At 32.5% G+C, this 16,659-nt stretch overlaps 1 protein-coding gene across 2 annotated transcripts in view; it reads right to left on the bottom strand.

Annotated features, from left to right (window-relative positions):
* Positions 1-13,867, bottom strand: part of gramd4a (GRAM domain containing 4a) — a 102,114-nt gene extending 88,247 nt beyond the window's left edge. For both annotated transcript variants that reach the window (XM_056455440.1, XM_056455441.1), the window contains exons 1-2: positions 13,643-13,867; positions 7,676-7,883 (exon numbers count right to left, since the gene is read on the bottom strand). In XM_056455440.1, coding sequence (XP_056311415.1) covers positions 7,676-7,883; positions 13,643-13,671 — 237 coding nt within the window. In that variant the 5' untranslated portion in view covers positions 13,672-13,867. The remainder of the gene's footprint in view (positions 1-7,675; positions 7,884-13,642) is intronic.
* Between the last annotated feature and the right edge of the window lie 2,792 nt (positions 13,868-16,659).

Raw genomic sequence — 16,659 nt, 5'->3', positions numbered from 1 at the left:
GATTACAGCTTAGATCCACAATGAGAAAATGAGAAGTTTTTTCCATTCCAAATTATGTAAGGCGCCTCAGGCTGTCTACATTGGTGTCTTCATTCTAAACCAGTATCTTAACTAAAAGACTGGCTGTTGATGGGCTCAAGATGTTTATTTACAATCTACATGTTATGAAGTTTGAATTAAAATAGTTTGTAAGACTGCGAGTGTTAGTACAGTTATAGCTTGGTTTCCATTACCATCATTACCATCATTTTGTAATATCAAATGAGAAATGAGTGATAGAAATGGCAATTTTCAAATAGAAATCCCTTAATTCTCCAAAAATGACTGGAGTTTTTACTCATTTATTTTAAAGCTTACTTGAGGTGTTTTGGAAAAAGAGTTAATGTGAATAATAGATGAAAATGCATTTGCCAAATAAACTCTGAAGTAACGAACATGCACCCACATGACTCCATTATGCTTGCTTTGTTTACTGTTGGTTACTAGTATACTAATACTACAGTCAGCCACTCTAACAACCTTATCTAACACCTAATTTACATTTTATTTTATTTTTTGCTAAAATTTGAACTGATTTGCTTCATGTTAGGATAGAAACCCAGCTAATGAGCTAGACAGACAGGCAGACAGACAGACAGACAGACAGATAGATAGATAGATAGATAGATAGATAGATAGATAGATAGATAGACAGACAGACAGACAGACAGACAGACAGACAGACAGACAGACAGACAGACAGACAGACAGACAGACAGACAGACAGACAGACAGACAGATAGATAGATAGATAGATAGATAGATAGATAGATAGATAGACAGTCAGTCAGACAGACAGACAGACAAACAGGCAGATAAATAGATATATACATACATATATATAAATAGATAGATAGACAGGCAGACAGACATATGCATTTATAGACAGACAGGCAGGTAGACAGACAGACAAACAGATAAACAGATATCGACAAACAGATATATAAATAGGTAGAAAGCCAAACAGACAGACAGACAGACAGACAGACAAATAAACAGATATATAGACAGACAGGCAGATAAATAGATATAGACAGAGAGATAGCTAGACAACCAGACAAATAAATAAAGACAGACAAATAAACTGATAGACAGACTGACAAGTAGACAGACAGACAGACAGACAAAGAGATTGACAGACAAATAAACAGAAAGACAGACAGACAAATAAACTGATAGACAGACAGACTGAATGACTGACAAGTAGACAGACAGGCAGATGAATAAATATAGACAGACAGATACATAGACAGACAGAAAGACAAACAGACAAATTAATTTTTAGACACACAAACAGACAGATAGACAACTAGACAGACAGGCAGATAAATAGATATAGACAGAAATATATATAAATAGGTAGACAGAAAGACAGATAAATAGATAGATAGAAAGACACACAGATAGACAGACAGACAGATACAGACAGACAGACAGACAGACAGATAAGAAAGAGAGACTGATTGGTAGAGAGACAGATAGACCGACATAAAGATGAACAGAAAATGAAAATTGCCTGTAAGAAAAGAAGTTTGTAAGAATTAACCACTTTGTCAACCAATATGTAAAATAGTTACACTTTCCCAGGAGATCAGGCTGGATATGCAGAGAGAAGCGATACAATAGCACTGTTTATAATAAAAAAGTATAAAATAAATGTAAAATATAAATACAATGCAGAAAAAGAGCAAGTATACTCAAACTCCAGCCTCTCTCCATGTTAAAACCAAATCAATGCCATTGTAGACAGTGTTGCTATCTACTACTGCCAGGGTGGGCAAGTCACCAGGTTTTGGAACAGATCCATTGGTGAGGGAGGATAATTAGACACCCTACAGTACAGTAAAACACCCCACAGCGTCCATGAGAGAAAACCCACAGGCCAAGCACTTCACAGCACATCAGTTTACATTTCAAAAACAAATGCTTATGTTGCAGATGGAAGCAGTGAAAGATGGCTCTTCTGTCAGACACTTACGCAACCCCATGACTAATCTGAAGCTTCATCATTGAGGGGAAAGCCTCTAAATAAACAGAATGCCAAATTTAAACAGATAAGACTACAAAAACATCTTTGAAAACATGTAACCCGATTACGATGAAGAAATCTTACCAGCTGAGAAATGAAAAGTTACCATGCTGAAATCTGGTGGTTAAGTGCATTAAAGGGATAGTTCATCAGGCCTGTAGCCAGCCAGGTGTAGTTCTTTTTTCTCAAAAAGTGGACCTTTTTGCGGTTATAGGCCTCATTTAGGCTACTATTTAATTACTACTACTAGCTGAAACAGATTGTCGGATGGTCATCATAACCAAAAAAAAGTACATTTAAAAATTGATGGATAACAACAATAGCCAAATCCAAATAGTATTCAAATAAATTTTAATATTGCTCCCTTTTGGTGCATTTCATTGGTCCTTTTTTTGTTCCAAGATTTAGAATAAAAGTTACTTAATATTTTCTTTATTTAAAAACAATACAATAGCGAAAGATGACTTCATTTCATCAGATTGTATGCTTTCTTGCACAGTTGGATGTCATGAAAAATAATTGTTAGCATTGGCCAAAAATAATTAACTGAAGTCACATGGAAGCAACAGCCAAAAGAGGAATCCATTTGGTCTTAAAACCTTTTTTGATGAGTTATTTTATCTATTTTATTTTATTTTATTTTATCTATTTAGGATGGCATAGCAGTCAAAAACACTTTGTCAGTGAGAGGTGGGTCTTTCAAACCAACTGAACCCCTTCTGGCTACAGCCTGTTCACCCAAAAACGTAAATTTACCATTTACTTTATTTACTTGGACACAAACAGATATTCTGAAGAAAGCTGAAAGCCTGTAATTACTGACATTCATAAAAGAAAAAACAAAAACTATAGAAGTTAATTGTAAGAAGGTTCAAGCTTTCTTCTAAATATCTTCTTTTGTGTTTAAGAAAGAAAGAAACTCATACAGTTTTGAAACAAGTGAATGCCATATTTTGGGTGAACTATCCCTTTACAGCATCATTTAGCTGAAAGATGAAAGGTCGAGGCTTTCCTGTATTATTTAGGAATATCAGCTGTTTAACAAGATGAAAACTTCAAACAAGCTCTTTCTTGTAGAAAAATACAAAGGGGAGTGACTGGAAAAGGTCAGACTCTAAAAGAGATTTATCATGAGCACATTTCAAAGAGAGAGAGAGAGAAAAAAATGATTTAAATAACCTCTTTTTAAGGGGACATTCACACAAAACACATTTTGACATTCCACTCTACTACATTTTAACTATTTAACTGTTCTGCACTATTTCCAAAGTGTCTTGTATTTACATTTTTAGTAGTTTGAGACATTCTGGGCCCTATCATACACCCGGCGCAATAAGGCGCAAGATGTGTTTGGTGCAATTTGTTGCTATTTTTTTTAGAATAGTGCAACCCTAATTTTCCCGTTTTGCTTCACATTGTTTAAACAGCAATCCATTTCCACCACTTTGTGAACTCATGGGTGTGCTGGTCTACAAAGGAGGTGTGTTAAGGCACATTGTTGGCACGCTGTTATTGTGAAGAACTGAAATAGATAGCTGGTCTAAAGTCCAGCGTAGAGCATGTTAGGTATGCGCCTATGTGTGTTAAAACACTTTCACATTGCTTAAAACACACAGTAGGTACAGCAATACACAAATATCTTTACAATTGAAAAAAAAAATAGATTTGAATGTTACAAAAAACTATTACTTTCTACATAAATATAAAAACCACTACCTTCATGCCCCTCTTGGGATTTTTTTTCAGTTTATTCATGACAATTTGTATTTATATGATGTTATTATTAGCACTATTATTTATTATATGTATATTTATATTATACGATAAGTTTAGATTTGTGGTTTTGGAGACGTTATTATTGTTTATTTACTCGTTTGCTGGAAATTTGAACTGAATTTAGAAATAGTTTTAAAACACATCTTTGCACTTAACAAACGAAATTAATTGTGTAGGCTAATGGATGTCTTCAGTTGAGTGAGTTTCCACTGTTTTGTCATCCATGAAAGTAAAGGAGTAAAGTGAAGAGTAAAAGTAAAGTAAAGAAAAATTAAAGAGGCCGAATGAAGGAGGCTTATTCTTTATCCTTGTGCTGCAGATGATCTGTTTAACTGTTTTCTCACTAGTGAAGTGTTCAGTTATTCCACTTACAAAGTTGCTATGTAAATAGCGAATACACCATGGCGTGACGCAACTGACTCTTATAGGAAATGGGAGATGAGACTCTAATTGGTTTATTCTCAAAACACACCCATAACTCATTAAGGAAATAAGCTCAACCCTGTTAGACTGTGCACCTGGGTGTAGAGCGTATTTTTCCATCCTTAAAATAGCAAAAGTGGAGTCGGACACGCCTTTAATGCTTTTGCGCCCTACGCTTTAGTCTTTGCGCCTAGATCGTAAAATAGATTATATATGTAAAGGGCTATATGTAACCAGAGCAAAGAAAAAAGAAAAAAACTGTCTAATGTTTCATAGATAAATTTCTGGCAATAGCCAAAAATACACTGGACAGTGTGGTACAAAATTATAGATCACTCTTTTATGCCAGAATAATTTCGATATATTAAGTAAAGATCATGTATATATGATCATAAAAATATTAAAACTCAGTTTTTGATTGGTAATATGCATTGCCAAGCACATTTATTAACTTTAAAGAGTTCATTTTTGATTTTTTAAAATCCTGATTTAGTATAGACCATTTTGAGGGATGTAAACAAAAACAATGGTCCCAACAAATTTCCTGTTTTACATTTTTTATTTCTACATCCTCCGAGAATCCAAAAAGACCCACATATTGATAACTAATGTTATGATAGCTGTTTTAACAAAAAGTTATGATTGAATTGCCTCTAGCTACAGTTATGGAATAGTTCGATAACAAGCAGCAAATGTTCATGGGCCAATGACATGACCACATTGAAATGGTCTATACATGACTTTCATAATGCATAAATCTTAATTTATATTATGACAGTTTTTTTAGGGTCACATTGTGTTAGTAATTATATACATATACATTACTTTAATAATAACAACAACAACAACAACTAAATAAAGTCAATAAAATGTCACTTTATTAGAAGTTTTTTATTAGGGTAATGCAATTCAGAAGCGTAATTAAATAGCCATGAATGTTTATGAGCCATGAATCACAAGCTCTGGGCAACTGTTAATTAACAGATTTGTTTTCAGTGCAGTCACACCAGATAAAAAGCGTCACAGCACCCTGCAGCTCACAAACACTGCACAGCTGACGTACTTGATGATATTTAGTTCAAGATATCGGTCCAAAACAGCAGTTCCCTGCTTACCCAAAATTTGAAAACTGCAGTGTGTAACTTATCTTTAAAAAGTGAGTACATTCATTGCTTTTAAAATAATTAATTGACTTTACTTTGAAAGGTGAGTTAACCCATTGCTTTCAAAGCGAAAGTTGACCTAAACAAGTGAGTAAATTCATTGCTTTTAAAATGATTATTTGACTTAAACAAATGAGTAAATTTATTCATTTTAAAGTTATCAGTTGACTTTACTTAATGAGTAAACCCGTTGCTTTTAAAGTGATTAGTTGACTTTACTTAATAAGTGAGTAAACCTGTTGCTTTTAAAACGATTAGTTGACTTAAGTGAGTATAATAGTTAAGTTTAAAGTGAATAGTTGACTCTTCTGAATAAAGTGAGTAAACCCATAGCTTTTAAAACAATTAACTGACCACACTTAAACAAGTGAATAGATTAAATGCTTTTAAAACGATTAGTTGACTTTACTTAAAGGGTGAGTAAATTTGTTGATTTAAAAGCGGTAAGTTGCTTTTACTTTTTTTTTAAATTGTAAATTTGTTGCTTTTGAAGTGATTAGTTGACTTTTCTGAACAAAGTGATTAAACCTGTAGTTTAAGTCAGTAAATGTGTTGCTTTTAAAACAATTACTTGACTTTATTTAAAAGTTTGTAAATGTGTTGTTTTTAAAGCAATTAGTTACTTCATTTAACAATTAGCAATTTGTTGCTTTTAAATTGGTTAAATGATTTTACTTAGTATGTCAGTAAACCCATTGCTTTTTAGAGATTAGTTGACTTTACTTAATAAGTGAGTAAACACAAAGCTTTTAAAGTGATTAGTTGAGTTTACTTTAAAAAGTGAATAAATTTGTTGCTTTTAAAGCAATTAGTTATGTTTACTTAAGTGAGTTACACTGTTGCTTTTAAAGCCATTAGCTGACTTTTCTGACCAAAATGAGTACACCCATAGCTTTTAAGGCAATTAATTGACTTTACTCAATCAAGTAAACTCATTGCTTTTAAAACGGATAGTTGACTTAAAAAGTGAGTAAATTCATTGATTTTAAAACAATAAGTTGACTTTACTTAAAAAGTGAGTAAATGTGTTGCTTTTAAAGTGATTAGTTGACTTTGCTTAATACATGAGTAAACTTATTGTTTTTAGAGTAAATAGTTGATTTTACATAAACAAGTGAATAAATGCATTGCTTTTAAAGTGATTAATTGACTTTATGTAAACAAGTGAGTAAATTCATTGCTTTAAAAACAATTAGTTGTCTTTACTTAAGTGAATAAAACAATTGTTTTTAAAATGATTAGTTGACTTTACTTAATAAGTGTGTAAACCCATTGCTTTTAAAGCGATTATTTGACTTTAAAAAGTGAGCAAATTTGCTCTTTTTAAAGCAATTAGTTGACTTTACTGAACAGTGAGAAAACCTGAAGCGTTTAAAGGGATTACTTAAACAAGTGAGTAGTTGCTTTTAAACTAAATAATTAACTTTAAAAGTAATTAACTGACTTTACTTGAACAAGTGAGTAGTTGTTTTTAAATAGATTAGTTGACTTTACTTAAAAAAGTGTGTAAATGCAATGCTTTTAAAGTGATTAGTTGACTTAAAGTCAGTACATTTGTTGTAAATAGTGCACTTAAAATGAGTACATTCATTGCTCTCAAAGCGATTAATTGACTTTAGTTAATACGTTGTAAACCCTTTGCTTTTAGAGCAGTTAGCTGACTTTACTTAAGCGAGTAAATCTGTTGCTTTAAAAACGATTTGTTTTCTACTTGAGTAAACCCGTGGCTTTTAAAGCGATTAATTTACTTTAAGTAAATAAGTGAGTTCATTCATTGCTATTAAAATGATTAGTTGACTTTACTTAAACAACTGAGTAAATGTGTTCCTTTTTAAGTGATTAGTTGACTTTACTTAAGTGAGTGAAACCGTTGCTTTTAAAGTAATTTTAAAACCGTTGCGTTTAAAGTGATTAGTTGACTTTTAAATTGATTAGTTGACTTAACAAATTGAGTAAACCCGTTGCCTTAAAATGATTAAGCAAATATACTACTGTATGTGCATAATTATAAAAACTTAACAGTTACAAGTAACAACAGGTTTACTTATTTTTTCAACCCTTTTGTTCAAGTCAACCCTTTTGTTTTAAAAGCAATGAATTTACCCCTTTTTAAGTAAAGTAACTAATCACTGTTATAGTGTAGGCAGATATTTTGTTTAACAGTATGCCAACACAAAAACCATCTTATAAGAGTCCTTTACACTTACTCAACAGCAATAAGCCATCAAATGAAATGAGAACTTACAGGGTCTCTTTGCTCGTCATTGTCTCGTATTGAAGGTCGAGGTCTCAGCAGTATGTCATCACTACATTCAGTGTCCGAGCCTGTGGGGGACTCGGGTAGATCCAGAAAATCATCTCTCTTTGGACCACGGAATCGTATTTTATCCAGCCGCTTTAGCATGTTCAACACCGCTGCTTTAGGCTTTACCTTAACATTGTGTATGGCAGCCCTGTAGGGTCAAAAAATAAGAAACAAATATTTTAGATGGAAAAACTTTAAAACGATAAACTCACAAAGGAGTAGAAGAAGCAACATTTTCAAGACAGCACAGGTGTTAGTCTGCCAACCCGCTGGAGAAATCTCATTTCCACATAATGAAGATGCAAAGTGGCTTTATCGCAGTAAGCCAATAGTACTGGCAGACCAATATACATCATCCTGTCAATTTAATTAGCCAATTTTTGGCTCATTCGAGATTACTGGGATTGGTTGATGCTCGTGTCAACTTGGTCTGGCAAAAGTCTTCATGTGATTTCAGCTATTTTGTGTAAATCTTTTTATATTGTACTATTATAGAGAATAAAAAATGGTATCACTATAGTTTAAGTACTAATTAACTTAGTGTTGACTAGTGGCTTTTTACCTGCCTACTATTAAGATATTGGCTTTTTAATATTTAGAAAGCACATATTTTGCATAATCTTATTCTACGTCCTTGAATGCTACCAAATATCTAACTACCGCTTATAATAATAAGTCGCGAATTAAAAGTTTATTGAGGCAAATGTTATAGCTAGCGCTTTGTTAATAGTGAGAATTGTAAAGTGTGGCCAAAAATTCTTTCGACTTTTGAAAAGTATATATTATAACAGCATGCACACATTTACAGATATATAAACATCATTCTGAAACAAACATAAAACTGGAAATAATTCAATTTCATGTACAATCATAAGAATAATTATGCATTATATGTAAATATACTGCACTACTATGCTATTCAATATCACTGTTTTATTTATTTAACAATAGACTGATTTAAATAATTAAAAATTATTAACAACTAATGGATCCCAGAAAGACAATAAAGGTATTTTGATTTCATCAACAGCATGAATCTCCTCTCTGACATATTTATGCCTGACAAATGAATGAATATTCTCAGAATAGGCTCTATGCAGTTCTGACTTTTCAAAAGAAAAAGAATTAATCTGTGGCTTTATACTGAAGAGAACAAAATCTCTATTGTTTGCAACAGGTTGTAAATTGATTCCAGGTGCTTTTCTTGCCTCAAGTATTACTCATTGATTCCTGAGGGAACTCGAGCCCATATATTTCCCACACATTTTTTTTTTTTTTTTGAGAATTGCTTGCTTGTAGAGAATACACATTTCTTTGATCTGTAGTCATGTACTTTTATTGTGATTGTAGTTTACTGAACCATTGCAAATTATATATACAGTTGAAGTCAGAATTGTTAGCCCTTAAGGAGGGCTAATACTATTAACTATTATATTATATTACTTATAAAACATTGTAAAACCTGCTATATAAAAACATATCCAACCTTTTCCTAGTAGAAATAAAAATACTGTGTTAAATATCTGTTAAAAATCAGTTGGGAAATATTTGAAAAAAATAATTAAAATGTACAGTTGAAGTCAGAATTTTTAGCCCCCCGGTTTATTTTTCCCCCAATTTCTGTTTAAAAGGGAGAAGATTTTTTCAACACATTTCTAAACATAATAGTTTTAATAACTCATTTCTAATAACTGAATTATTTTATCTTTGCTATGATGACAGTAAATAATATTTTACTTGATATTTTTCAAGACACTTCTATACAGCTTAAAGTGACATTTAAAGGCTTAACTGGGTTAATTAGTTTAACTAGGCAGGTTAGTATAACGATGCTTTGTTCTGTAGACTATCAAAAAAAAAATTAGCTAATTTCTCCACAATATTTCACATTTCACACCCACTTACCCACATAAAAAAATATGATAGTAGTTTGTAGTAAACATTATAGTTTTTAACCATACTATTGTGAAGTATATTTATAGCTGCTATGGTGAGACTATATATATATATATATATATATATATATATATATATATATATATATATATATATATATATATATATATATATATATATATATATATATATATATATATATATATAACAACAGCTTACTGTGTTATCAGTTCACGAAATTTAATTCTGCAGTGTGCTCCAGCATTCGTTATCAAAAAGAATCACTTAAAAATACTATAATATATATAGTATAATACACGTTGCTATGGTATGTTGCAAAAACACTAGCGGAAAGTTCATTTATTCATTCATTTTCTTTTTGACTTGAATGTACCACCAACTTATCCAGCAAATGTTTTACACTTCCAGCTACATCCCAGTACTGGGAAACATCCATACACACTCATTCACACACATACAATACGGCTAATTAAGTTAATTCAATTCACCTATCCCGCATGTTATTGGACTGTGGGGGAAACCGGAGCACACTCACACGGGGCGAACATGCAAACTCCACACAGAAATGCCGACTCGAACCAGAGACCTTCTTGCTGTGAGGCGACAGTGCTAACCACTGAGCCACCATATCGCCCTTACTTTAAATGACTATAGTAAATTATTATGTTATTTTTGGTTTATAATCAATGCAGTGGCTATTTTTAATTTTCCTTATCAATAGGCTTGGCACTGTGTCCTATGAATATTGTTGTGATATATTTCTTATGTTATTCATTGTAAATTGCTTTGAAATAATGCTTCTGCTTAATGAATACATTTATATGAATACTGATATGTTTGGGAACATTAAAGAAACCATCCACCTTGAGTTAAACAGTTGATTTGTACCATTTTTTCCATCTATTCAGTCAATATCCAGGTCTGGTGAGCACTTTTAGCTTAGCTTAGCTTAGCATAAACAATTGAATCATGTTAGACCATTAGCATCTAAAAGAAATTAAAAGCTTCTGCAATTCCATTGTGTACTAAGACAAGTGTAAAAATTAAAAGGCTGCTAGAATGATATTATAGTTCTAGCCATCTCAACCTAGAAAATAGCAACTTTTTTCCATCATTCTTTGTGCAATGGACAAGCCTTAAATAGGAAAATTATCATGGCTCTTTTATGATTTTTTTTAGCAAGATGCTAATGGTCTAATCCGAATCAATGATTTATGCTAAGCTAAGCTAAAAGTGCTCCCGCCAGACCCGGAATTTGGCTGAATGGATTCTAAAACGATAAAACTAAACTAACTAGTGGAGAAAAATGAAAATATTCTATAATAATATTTAGATGTTACCATTTCTTTGCTCTGCTGCTTAAAATGCCAAATGAACACACAACAAAAATATGAATACTATAGCCATGCCGAGAAAAATAATATCAGTCACAGATTGTAAAGCAGCATTAAAAAGCAATAGGCTTCAATTTAAACTATCCCACTATTAAACAACAGAGATCGCCTTAAAAGATCTCAAATCTCATAATTATGAAATGATATTTGCTTCAGATTATGATCCTGCATGCTGTGAGAGCTGCAGAAGTCTCTAGTCAAGTACACAAAAGCGGAACTAAATGTGTCCACCCACAGATCTCTGTCCTGCCCACATCTCTACATGAATATCCACCACCAGATTCCCTTCGAAGAAAACACTATTGAGAGCACCGGAGAAACATCGTGACTTTACAACAGCACGCAGTGACAAGGACATTCATATTCGAGAGGAAGATTCAATTCAGTTCATTCAAGATCAAATCTGCAACGCATAAATCGAAAAAATCCAAAATGCACTTATTTATTTGTGCATGAGTCATACTCTTGAGTTCAAAACTGCAGGTGATGCCTACACAAAATCTCTCACAACGAAAGATTCTCTGGAGAAAACAGCCTAATCTGAAGCCATCTGACTCTGAAAAAGAACTTATTCAGTCATAGATTCAGTGGATAAATGATTCCGTTCATTGAATCAATTGAAATTCATTAAATGGTCCAAAGATTATTCAATTCTTCGATTTAATTCAAAGGTGGATAATTGAATTCAGTAGGACTATAATTTCTATGGAATAGAATCTATGGAATGATTATTCAAATGTAAAGTAAATTGATGAATAAATGAATCAGTCTGTCAACTGGTCAATGAACTCATGGTTCCAAGCTTAATTTAACAATAATTCTAGAGATTAATAGCTCAATGAATCAGTGGATCTGTGATTTAGTTCATTATAGTTTACACTTTTAAGTGTTGTAAATACTGTATTCTATACAGTATAATACATTTTACAGTATGTTCAAATCGCTAGTTTTTGCTATAAATTGCTATTTGCCTAACTTTTTTTTTTTTTTTTTGCTATAAATTGCTGTTATTTTCAAGTGGGAAAGTTATATTCAAGCTGACTCACAACGGATACATCAATTTACTAACTCTATGAATCAACTATATATATTATTTATTCGTTTATTTATTCATTTTCTTTTTTGCTTAGTCCATTTATTAATCAGGGGTCGCCACAGCAGAATAAACCACCTATATTATTTCATAATATTAATAATAATAATAATAATAATAAATGATAATAAATGATAAGCTAAATGGATTAATGAATAAGAGTCAATGGTATAGTGTCAATAAATTAATGAGAACACAGCTTGATCAAATGATTCATTAAATGACTCAACATTTCGCATAATAATAAGAAAATTATTGTCAAATCATAATTGTGAATCATTCCATTGAAATTGTAATTCCAATTATTAAACATGATGTCACATTTATTGGTGTTTTAAATAGCCTTGTTAAAAAAACATTGTAGCAACTGCATGCCATAATTATATATGTAAAAATAATAAAACTACATAAATAATACAACTATTATTGCTTCTCTCTTTGCCACAAATGTCAATGTTACATTGGTTTAGTTTATTGAAATAAAGGGGAAGAATTAAATGCTCAATAAATAAAAGAATTCAAACCAAATCAATGAAATCAATGTTCAACTGAACTAAACCAGTAAATTCGGTGATTCAAAAGCTCAATTATCCAACAATTCAGTTGCTCTTAAAGGAACAATAGTAGACTGAACGTACGATAGTATAGTTCTAGCTATGTCGACCTAGAAAATAGCAACTTTTAATTTTTCGTCAGTAACTACAGAAGAGTCAAACTTCAAATTATCAAAACTCTTTTTAAATATATTTTTCAAGCGAGACGCTAATGGTCTAATCCGATTTAATGATTTATGCTAAGCTAAGCTAAAAGTGCTCCAGCCAAATCCAGAGATTGGTTGAATGGATTAAAGAAAAATAATACTCAACACTTTAATTCATTAATTCTATAATCATATATACTGTTAGCACTCCCATGCTCTGCTGCTTAAAACGCCCAAATCGTATACAGATATATGTGTATGTATGTATGTATGTATGTATGTGTGTGTGTGTGTGTGTATATATATATATATCAGTCGTAGATACATAATGAATCAATCAATGGACAAACAAACAAGTGAAACGGTTCACTCCAGCATCACGCGCTACGATCCGTGATCGCAGCATCACTAATAACACATAGAATGAAAGCACTTTCACTCCATCACCAGCATGTATTCCCCAGCTCGTCTGCGTGCTGTGCGTCTATATACACAATGTGTCCAGTCTGACGTTCCACAGAATGATACATTTTGTCCCGAATCATCAATGAGTCTGACTGACAGAACGACGCTCGCGTTCTATTTAACAAAGCGATGACACATTCGATTATGACGTATCGACGCTTAGCTATCTAAACCAGAGAGCTCTAATCAGTCACACGGACAGCTTTCGTTTTCAAGACCGGCGCCGAAAATAGAAATGATATTTCACCTATTAGTGATGACAGTCCTGCAGACGCATGCTGTAAAGCGCCTGTTGAATATTTTTTAGTAAATGATATACGCGTTCGAGATCATCTTACCCAGCGCGCAAATCGTAGCAAAGTTTCATGAACCCTGCTGATAGTAAGTGAGAGATCCTTCAGGAACACCTGCTGGAAAACTGCTTGAAACATTCAGCGGTCCCCGAGCTGCTCTTCTGCCGTCTGAAAAAAAAGAGCTGTGCGCTGGCCCTGGAGTCTTGATTATGTGTGAGTTAATGTCAGTCCCCCCCAGAGGACGCGTATCTGCGTGTCTTGTTGGTGTCAGTGAACTCACACACACATGCACACGCATACACACACACACACACAGACAGCAGGCGGGCAGATCTACTAAACGCGGCCGCTGATCTCTTAAAGGGGCCGCTGCACTCTCTGATAATGAGTTTTGTAGGTTGATTATAAATAACGTGACAAGGCAAAAGCATTAGCTCATGTCCTAGCTCTTGTAAGCGTATCGTCTAGGCTTATGCTATTACTACAACAATTTACATTTAGAATTAGTAATTAACAGAAGCTTTTGTCTGAAGCGACTTGAGGAGGCATTCAGCGATTCAACAAGAAAAGGCAATACACACAAGAAGTGCTAATTATACAAAGCAACTGTTAGTGCTCAGAGAATTAAGTGCTAGAGTAAAGGCTGATTTATACTTCTGCGTCAAGCGTACGTGTATGCTCCGGCGCAGCCTGCTTGTGGACGCATAGCCCTCGCCGTGGCCGTCTTCAACGCTGTCGTGCACCTCTCAAAAAATGTAACCACACAACGCAACGACACGTAGCGCAAGCTCTGTGATTGGTCGGCTTGGTAGCACTGACGAGTGTGGGCGGGACTGAGAGCCGCACAAGCCCGATGGAGCAAGTGTTTACAAGTGTCGAGTCCTGTGAAGGAGGTACATATGAAAAGTTTTGTTTTGTGTTTATGATTAAAGTTGTTTCATTGTTGTTGTTGTTGTTATAACTTATTAATGCTGCTTTAATTGTTTTGATTAAATGGAGTGACTATATAACATATTTAATATAACAACAGCAACTAATGCATGTGTTTCTTCTAGGTGCTCTGGTTCCAAGACATGCGCTATAGGTGAATTAAATAAACTAAATTGACTGCAGTGAATGAATGTGTGTGTGAATGAGAGAGTGCATGTGTGTTTCCCAGTACTGGCTAGCGGCTTGAAGCATCTGTTGCGTAAAACATATGTATGTTTTTTTTTTTCATTGTTATTATGACAACCATAGTAATGTTATATATTTTAAAACCATATATTATATATTTTAAGTTTGTAGGTAGTAAATTCATGAACCAGTGAATCATTTTTTTACAGTGAACTGCAACTGTAGATGCAACACTAGATATTAGTATTAAATTTATTCTGTATTCTTAAATTTATTAAGTTAATGAGAGCTATATATATATATATATATATATATATATATATATATATATATATATATATATATATATATATATATATATACATTTTAACAAGCAATCATATTAATGTTATTTTTTAAACCACTTAAGAATGTAGGTAGCTAAACAAATAAACAAATAAATGCATTTAACTGTTGTGCACATGCAGCACTAAATACGTTATTAAATGTATTTAAAATGTATTTTATTTTATCTATAAAAAAACTATTTCCAAAATTCAAATATACATACTGTATAAATATAAATAACAAAAACCTCACATTTACTTACATTTTTCCAGCATGCTGTCGGTGTCTGCCATTGAATCCCTCAAACTCTTTTCCTGAATCAGGCTCATGATGACCTTTGACTGGTAGCCTACACTCAATCAATAACCACCTTTTGAACATTATTCACCAATTATACCGATAAGATACAGTGCTCTGTGTACAAAACAAAGGTAAATCGCTCACTATTGGTTACTCGGTACGTGTACTGTTTGAGTGGTTTTACCGCTGGATGGCGCCAGATAATAACAAGCATGTTTGATTGAGAAAGATTTCACTGTCGTCACATAATTAGTTTGATACTTTATCACTGTCTTTAGATTTCAATCGCAAATTTAATTGTTATGAAACCTAATACGCAAGAAGCAACAAGTCTTGTTGAAATATGTTTAATTGCGTTTACATGTTTCTTTACGCACTAAATCATTCACCTTGCCATTATCTTTACCAAACATACTTTTAACTCTTTAAACCGAATCTTTCAGCATTGTGACTGCTTCAAAAAATTATAATAGGATGTTAAAGTAAACTTAGTACAAAAAGAATTGAGAGAATTTGCTCACTTGCTCTTTTTTAAGATTTAGAAATTTTTTAAACCCTCTGTAAAAAAAAACGGTAATATAGAATCTGCAATATTTTAATAGTTATACTCAAAATTGTATTCGTTTTAATGGCTTGTTATGCTCTTCTATGGTGCCATTTTAAATTCAATAAAAAGCTAATTGAATATGTCGACCCAAAACAGAAAATCATTCAAATGTACTGGTTTTGTTGGATAAAATGTAATGCTTTGTAATGTGTTTAGAGGCATTTGTAGTGGAAGCCATTTTGTTTTTATTTTGCTATTTTATTTTACATTTTAAAAAAAAACAATAAACCAAGAGAGCAGTTTTTAAAGGGATAGTTCACCCAAAAATGAAAATTTACTTCACAGTTTAATCATGCTCAGGTGGTCCAAACCTTCAAGTTTCTTTTTTTCCCTTTATGAACACAAAGACATTGTAAAGAATGTTAGAAACTGGGATATTGACTTTCATAGTTGGAAAAACAAAGACTACACTGTAAAAATTTACTGTGCCAATTAGTTATGACAACTTAATATTTTGAGTTATGCTGACTTATCTGGATTGAATGTGTTGACATAACTTATACATCAAAGTTTTACTTGGCTGAACTTATTGTACCTAAAAAAAGGATTAGCTGAATTCAAAACAACTGAATTTAAATAGTGCAAATATTTATATATATTTATATGTATATATGTATATATGTATACATCAGACAATGAACGTCTTTCTGCAGATTTAGAATTTGATAGTGCTGGTAAAAAAAAGAGGCTTAAGCGAGTTGACAAAATTTGG

The sequence above is a fragment of the Danio aesculapii genome, chromosome 4, assembly GCF_903798145.1.
Source record: "Danio aesculapii chromosome 4, fDanAes4.1, whole genome shotgun sequence".
NCBI classification, from domain to species: Eukaryota; Metazoa; Chordata; class Actinopteri; order Cypriniformes; family Danionidae; genus Danio; species Danio aesculapii.
Note: the sequence above shows the minus strand (reverse complement) of the source record. Positions and strands in the feature narration are given on the sequence as shown.